Source organism: Arachis ipaensis, chromosome B09 (assembly GCF_000816755.2).
Source record: "Arachis ipaensis cultivar K30076 chromosome B09, Araip1.1, whole genome shotgun sequence".
Taxonomy (NCBI): domain Eukaryota; kingdom Viridiplantae; phylum Streptophyta; class Magnoliopsida; order Fabales; family Fabaceae; genus Arachis; species Arachis ipaensis.
The window spans coordinates 18,667,408-18,675,827 of record NC_029793.2 but is presented as its reverse complement, the minus strand read 5'-3'; the positions used below and the strand labels follow the sequence as shown (position 1 = coordinate 18,675,827).

General features: G+C 39.9%; 1 protein-coding gene across 1 annotated transcript; it reads right to left on the bottom strand.

The window, feature by feature from the left end:
- LOC107618405 (exocyst complex component EXO70A1) lies at nt 4,180-8,126 on the bottom strand. The gene is made up of 2 exons (XM_021112461.1): nt 5,612-8,126; nt 4,180-4,590 (listed from the first exon to the last, which is right to left on the bottom strand). The coding sequence occupies exon 1, from the start codon at nt 7,708-7,710 to the stop codon at nt 5,791-5,793; it is 1,920 nt and encodes a 639-aa protein (XP_020968120.1). The 5' UTR covers nt 7,711-8,126; the 3' UTR covers nt 4,180-4,590; nt 5,612-5,790.

Genomic DNA, 8,420 nt, shown 5'->3' with positions numbered 1-8,420 from the left:
GCTCCTTAAAAATCCTCCAGGCCTCCTCGGCCCCCTCAGCAATAGAGTCCTCCAACTCGGCATAGGCAGTCTGAGAGTTCAACAAGTCCCTCTTTACAGCCACAAGGTCCTCAAATAAACTCTGATAACTCTCCTGCGCCTTCTTTCTCAAGCCCTCCTCCATGTTACATAGGGCTTGTAACTTGCTCTCCTTCTCTCAGAGGCCATCCCTCTCCTCCTTCAATTTGGCAACCTCCTTCTTCAACTCCTTCTCATGTTCCTGATATATGAGAAGCCTTCCCTCCAACTCTTCAACCTTAGAGGATGAACCCAGAGAGCTAAGATGAATCTTCTAAAAAATATCAAGGAACTTGGCACAAATCCCCGCCGCCCTGATGCTCTCCTCAGCCAGAATAGTGAGGTGGTTCCGAATAGAAACATCATCCATACCTATACGGGTATGGGGATAGATGAACTTTCGGATAAATGCAGGAGCATCCACCTTAGCCTCACCTTCAAAAGAAGAACCAGACTCTAAAGCCTTGCGCTTCTTCTTCTCTGGCTCAAGAGAAGGTCGAGGAGGAGGGGACAGCTGAGAAGAAGCCGAAGCAGGAATAACAATGGGTTGAGAAAGAGTCCCCAAATTTCGGGAAGAAGGGGGAGGAAGAGGAAGAGGAGAGCTAGTTACCCTGACACCACCGGTTCTGGCGCGAGACCTCACCTTGGCCTCCTGGACTCTCTGGTAAGACTCATTGGAATTCTTCCTCGCCATCTCTGTAAAAGAAAACGATTAGTAAAACAAGTCGGTAAACTTCAAGTCGGTAGAAACAAGTCAGAAACAAAGTAGATAAAAGCTACCTAGTTGTGTCTGGACAAAAGACGACGACCCCTGGAGAAATTTTTTGGTATCCAGATATGGGGCCCTCCCCCATACTTCTCGGAGGAACCCTACAATGGCTGCCTTCACCTCATCCAGATCCTCCAAACCATATTTTTTACAGGGAGAAGCCTCTAACCAGTACAAGGGAAAGCGAAGGGAAGAATTCTCATCCAAGAAAAAGGGGTGGTGACCCTCTATGCCTTGAACTTTGAAAAAATAATTTTTGAAGTCATGAAAGGATTCATCAAAAAGGGTGAAAACTTTCCGACCTTGTATAGCTCGGAAAGACACCCATTGTTGCTTATTATTTTGCCCACTGAAGGGCTTGGTCATGTGGAAGAGATGAAAGAAAATTCTCAAAGAAGTCGAAAAGTCTAAAGCATGGCTGATAAACTGGTAGATTTTCAAAAAACCCTAGGAATTGGGGTGAAGCTGGGTAGGTGCAACACGGCAGTGACGTAAAACAGCAATTTCGAAATCAGAAAATGGAAGGAAAACACCCAAACGGGTAATCATGCTCTCATACATAAAGAAGAAATGAGGGGCTGTCTCAGTAGCCCTCCCGAAACAAACCCGGTCTTCCGGACCCGGGGCAAGCAGTTCATACTTTGGCTCATCCTCATCAGAGGTGCAGAGCCGGTGACGAGTGCGAAGGTCAGTAATAAAATCAGTGTCAAACAGAGGTTCTTCTCCTAAGACTGTGACATCAACCCACTGAGCAAGAATTTCTATGGAAGACATTTCTTTTCCTAAAAAGGTGAGTGAAACCTACAAAGGAAAAAGAAAAGAAAATAAAAAACATGGTCTCTAAGGGAATACGGAATCATAGCCTACGAATCACCTTCTCTCTATCTAAAGAATAAAGACATGCAAACAGAAGCATTTCATAAAAGAGAAGAGGAGAAAAAGGCTAACCTTTGCCTGGAAACAAGGTAGAGGAAGATGCAAGCCTTCAAACAAAGAATGCCCCACGTACAGAAGAGAATAAAATTTGAAAAACGCAGAAACGAAACAACGAAAGAGAGGGAAGGCATTTATAGGCACGTTAGGGGCATAATGGTGAAAACGGAAAGCGGTCATTAATGGGCGCACCGTTACCAAGGTAATTAAAACCTACGCAAACCCTTAACGGACGCGACGTTTGATTAGACCTAACTGTGAAAACCAAAAGTCACAAAAGTCACGTCGGTTCCGAACAATCACGTCGGTTCCCTCCCAAGTCAGCTACGACCCCGAGTAGAATACTCAAACCCAAATCTTAAAAGAAATTGGGCTCGAGTAGGGGCACTGTTCATACCCTGACCCAATGATAAGGCCCAGGTACAAACGAAAGGGCCAATCCAAAGGATTAAGCCTCACTCTATACCGACCTTCACCCCACGAAGTCGGTTCCTACCTCGACTTGCTCTAAAGAAGTCGGGACGAAGATTAGCTGGCAGATAAACACCCATTCAAAAGAGTAACTGCCCCTAAAATCTCTCTACCCACTTCCTGGAGCCATATCTCAACCTCCCTAAGATAAAGGGACGGTTATTCCCCATGAATAACGGAACTACACCAATGGTGGTTATGGGTTCACCACTATAAATACACTGACACTTCTCAGGTATCACTAAACCCAATACTCTCTAGACCTGTTTTGCTCCCTTTGCTGACTTTGGTATCGGAGTGTCTTTGCAGGTACTACCCCCCATTCTCTCATACCGAAGTAGGACGAAGGCCTTGGAGCATCAATCCGCTTGGATACTCCCTCATTCTAACAATTGGGCCAACCAAACGAATCCAACCCAATAATCTCCGGTTACCCATCGTAACACGAACCATATTAATTTAGAAGAAGAAAACATGAATAATGAGATGATAACGAACAAAAAAAAAGAAAAAAAAATATATATTTTTTGTAGAATTTATTCTTTCAATTTCATTATTTTTTTTATTTTTTCAGTTTTCATTATTAATTTAAATTTTTATGTGCCTAAAATCAATAACATAGACTTATTCATTGTTCTTATTTAGATTTTGAATTACATTTTTTTTTATGTTTTTGTATGCTTTTTTCACCTATAACCCTTATAAATTCAATTATGAAAACGTTTTGTTTTGGTTTAATTTATACATAATATTGTCTTATTTGATCATTTAAATGAATGTTGTATATATAAAATTATAGATGGTATATAGATAAAATTATGCATGTTATATTTATATATACTTAAATACATATGTCATAATTATGGATGTTTTATATATATAATTATAAATGTTATATGCATAAAATTATGAATATTATATGTATAAAATTATGGATATTATATATACTTAGATAGAATGATGGGCAACCTCTTTATTATATAAGTTCAAGTTATTAAAATCTTTCGTTAAGAAGGTAAATGAGTAGTTCTCTCCATCAAAAACGTCAAGCACAAAGATGCGAATTATTACTAATTAAATCTCTTATTAAAATAATTAAACTATTTTCCTAAAATAACACTAAATACATAATATAACCGATATTAACATTAACGTTGTGAATGAAAAATCATAATAATATCATTACATACCAATGCAACGCATGAAGGAGATTTATTGCTGCAGGGTGACGAAGGTTTCGTTGTGTCCTTCAAAAAAAAATTAGTATTAATGCTAATTAAAAGATATTATTTTATTAGTCTTTATTAGTGTATAAGAAAATTAAATAATTAATGACAAACCAATGTGTGATATGGTGCGTGGATATTGAAAGGAAAAATATATGGAAGTGATATAAATAAAGTCAAATAAGAAAATTTTTTATTTTTTTAGACTGAAATTTTTGGTTCCCAACCATTTTTCTCAACAGAAAAATAATATTAGAAAAATTTCATTAATACTAATTGTTCATACTCTAATTTAATGCTATAATTCAGGTTCAAGTAAGCTAAAAAAAATCCAACTTAAAAGTTGGTCTTTATCACCTACCCGACCTTTTGAGAAGAGGTCGGGTTCGACATAAGCCTCTTCTCCAAAAAGGTCGGTTTAGTATGAATTGACAGATAACACTTATTTAAATAAATAACTGCTTTCTAATGTTTAGGTCATTCTGTCAAGTCTAATCTATCTATTTCATGTTATCTATATAACACTAATCATGCTAAAAAAATTAAAAAAAGGGCCAAAATTTAATTTATTTAGTATTTATTAATTGTGGTAGGTAATTTAGTCATCTAGTAACACCTAAACAAACGATTTACTATTCCGGCTGTGTCAATTGCCAGCATAATTCTAATGACTATGTATAAAAGAAAAGCACTCACTCAATTGCAAAGGATAACTATCCATGATAAAGAAGACTGCTCTCATTTAAGGGTTTGTCTCAGTTAAGGGACTTTTTTACATCCAGTTGAATCGACTAAATCGCAGATGACTCAACCGGTTCACCGGTTATCAACCAGCTCAAACTGTTTTTTGTTTTTTCCCAATTCTTTGCGAGGCCTATGATGATTGGATCGGACAACTGTTCAGTTCCCGAATAATCCAGTCATTCAGTGGAACCAGGCCAATTCTCAAAACCTTGCAAACTAGTCCCGTGTTAGATTCCTATTAATCTCCGGCTAACAAATTCAACCAAATCAATCTTCATTGTTATTTAAAAATAAAAATTAAAAAAAAGCCATGAAAAGTCACTAAAGATTTTTAATATTTCAAGTCGGTCCGTCCAACTATGCAAGCTCCATTAGCCTCTCCAGAAGAACCTAACATGAAGATTGATTTGTCCAATTAAAAATTAACTTGATAATTAAAACTTCGATAATACTAGAAAAACAAAAAATAATCAGCTCAAATAAATTGTTTAAATTTATTTTATTTAATATTTATTTATTATAGAATATATTAAATAAAACTAAAAATAATAAATTTTGGTTATTTTTTACTAATATTTTTTTGTTATCAAATACTTTTATTAAAACATATTAGACACTAAAATTTCCAACTAAAAAATCCTTAAAAATTATTTAGGGTATTACTCATTTAAGAAATACGAGCCATGATACCATTTCTCAAATAAGTATATGCTTACAAGGTGCTATTCAATATGGCTGTGTGATCCTCATAAAATAAGACCTTTCAAGTTTCAATAAAACTGTATGATTTCTAATGAGCAGAAAATTAGTATTTTATCATGAAGCATAAAAGGAGACATCATCATTAACCAGCACCAGATGATCCAATTGCAAACAACACAGGTACCCCAATCAAAGTTCTCCGAGGTAACCAAGTTGGTGAGACGTATAATCAATCACCGATACCTATGAATTTAGCTTACTGAAACAGTTTAAATCAGTTTGTACTTGAAACGAATTATGAATTTATGATATACTATACTTGGCAAAGCTATTATTACGCTGTATAAATAGCAAATCAAATAAATGGACGAAAGATCCACGAGGTTGCATTTTTGGCAACAAAATTTACCATGATTTGTGGGGTAGTATTATTCTAAAGATGTTTGGTGTATGAATCTCAAGAAATATCAAAACATAAGATACAGATGCCGAAAGGCCAAAAGCTACAAAAACTTCAATTTCAACATGCATCTATTAGTTTCAAAACTATCACATTGTATAGAGTCATATGAAGCTACAAGAGGAAACATCCTTTTAACCTTGAGAACCTTAAGAGCTAAAAATGAGAACACACATACAACAAATTCCAATAATATAAACAAATGAAACAAAATCTAGAATGTGGTATGAAATCAAATAACATGCTTACATGGCAGCAGCATTCAGGAACTTGAACGAGATTATGAATCACCTCTTCCATTCTTTGAGAAATCTTGAAGCACTTGTGCACCCAAATTACCTGAACGCTCCACGAAGGAAAGAAAAAAAAATTGAAAGAATGTGTCCTAAGATCTAATTTGTGGAAGTCAATTTAGAATTTTCAGTCCATCATTGAGATCTCCTCCTCAGGTGCTGCGAAACAGGGGTTCCTTCGAAAAAATCCAAAACAGCATCTTCCAAGTCCTCAACAGAGTATTTAATGTAGTTCTCTGGATGCCTTCCACTCTCTATATGGCTCCTGAATCGCCCAAGAAAGGAGCGGTATGCCGGGATCAGCTTCTCCGATATAGATATTCTGAGCTCCTCACGGAGCTGAGAATCTGGTATCAACCAAACAGCTTGAGTCCTATGAACCTCCTCGAACATGGCATTGAAGGACTTAAACCTTTCCCTCAAAGCACTCCTGGAGACGCCGGAAGAAAAGCCACCACTTACATGGAGTCCCTCATCTCTCAAACAATACAAGACCCTGACCCAAGTTGCCCTCTGGTAGCTGGTAGCAGCCTGGCGGAACTTTCCGGTGAGGCGCTTCAAATACTCATCACCAATCATTTGCCTTAACTCAGGGGAGCCCCTCACCTTCTGAACAATGTAGTGGACATTGTTCATTATAAAGAGGTGAGAAAGAGATGCATCTTTATAGTGCTTGGACTTGCCATCTAAGTTGAACTGCAATATCACAATGATCCAAATCAAGTGGATAGCCAGAGGGGTCTTGCCCTCCAGCTCAGTGAAATCCATGTCCGGAGTAGAAGGATCACCGGAATACCGAGACCCTGTGGATGGCTTCGACACAATAAGCTCGTTCAAAGTCTGCTTGTAATCCGAGATCAAGCTGATATAGTTCATAACATACCTCGTCAAGGGGTGAATGGTGCCACCAGGGACAGGGACCTTGGAAGGTTCTCGAAGCACGGCGTTCTCGAACTCCGAGAGGATCCCTCGGGCGGCCTCCGCCAAACGGGAAAGTATCTCGGCGGCCTGAATCCGAATGGACTCGGAGGACTTGGAGTCGAAAACGACATCAATGTCCGGTATAAGGTCCATTAAAGCATCATGAAGGTCAAGAATCTTGAAGAGCTTCTCAGGGGATCTCCGGCTTATGCTAATGGCCTCGGCGAAGTTGAAGAGCTGAATGGCGGGGCCCTTCACTGTCTCCATGAAGCAAGCATCGTCGATGGCGGTGCCCACGCCATCGAAGATTTGTTCGCAAAGTTTCTTCTCGCTGGCGAAGAGAGTCCTCACACACACCTTGGCGGCCCTTATCCAGCGCCTGATCTTGGCTTCAAGTTGCTCCCATTCCAGCCGCTGAACGTCGCCTATGCTCAGCTTCTCGATCCCAAGCCTCCGGAAACTGGCGTCCACGGCGGACTTCCTCACGCTGCCGTACACCTGAATACACTCGCGGAGGTAGCCGGACGAGATCATCCTCTCCGCGATGCTGCGGAGGTCGTAGACTGCTTCCGAGGGTATCAGATCGATCTCCCGGATGCTGCTAGTGGAGCGGTAGCTGCTGTTCACGCTGGAAGCACCGTCGCCGCTGTTGAAGCGGAAGAGATTAGCGCAGCCATCGGCCTCGCTGCTGTCTCCGTCGTTGAGATGGCGTTGCTTTGAAGCTGAGGAAAAGGAGGACGATGAGGAAGAATCAGCAGCTGTGTCTTGTTGTTGTTGTTGTTGTTGTTGTTGGTCATGGTCTTCTTCGTCTTCTGGGGTGGTAAAATGGAGGGAAGTGGGGTCTATGAGTGAATCGGCTTCGATGGGGTTGGTGTGGGAGATGAGGATGTTGCGGAACTCGTCCTCCAGGCGAGCCATAGCGATCTGGAGGGCACAGTTGACCTTCGGGTCGTCGGAGATAGAGGCGGAGGACATGGACCGTTGGATTTCATCCACGGCCTGGAGGTAACGATCCACCTCCTGGCGGTCACCGTCGAAGATCATCTTCTCCCTTGCTTCCTCCGACGCAGTCGAGTCCCACCGGAGGATGATCTTCTCCGCCGTCTCAAACGGTAATGTTTCCGGCGACTCCATGATTCGAGGGTGTGTTATAAGTAAGCAGTAGTGATTGGTTAAAAGAAAGACAGAGAGAAACAGAAAGTGAGAAAACTAAGGAGAGTTGGAGAGTGGAGGAGAATCTGAAAATTGATAAAGGTAGAGAAATAAAGAAAAGGGGAAAGGGGTGGAAGATACTAGTTGGATTTTTAGGGCTATTATTTGGGAAAGGTAAAGAGGAAAAGGAAAGAGGAGAGAGAGGCGATGGTGGCTGTGGAGAGTTTTTGTCTGAATGTGGAAGTGAGGGAGACTGCGCCAAAGTTGGCGTCTTTGACAGGATAGAAGACTGAATGAGGAAAAGGAAAGCAGCTGAGTTTGGAGTTTGGGTTTGGGATTTGTATTGTGCTATGTAACACTTGCGTTTCGGGACATGTTCTCTTCATTTTGACATTTTAAGTGTCGCCGCTGAATCTCCATAGTACATACCACCAAAATTTACTTCATTTCCTTTTTTTTTTTTTTTTCACTTGATTGCATGCTTGTTAATTAATTACTATCGGAAGTATAGAACTCCTTTTTCAAGTGATGATCAACTTATCATGATTTCGAATCTCGATTCCTTTCTCTTTTTTGTGTCCTTTCAGTAAACAAGAAAAAAAAAAACCATATTATAGTTTTATTTGCCTGCAATTTTAATTGGCTTCAACTTGAGAATTTATAAGGAGTAAGGACATAATCAGGTTATTTTT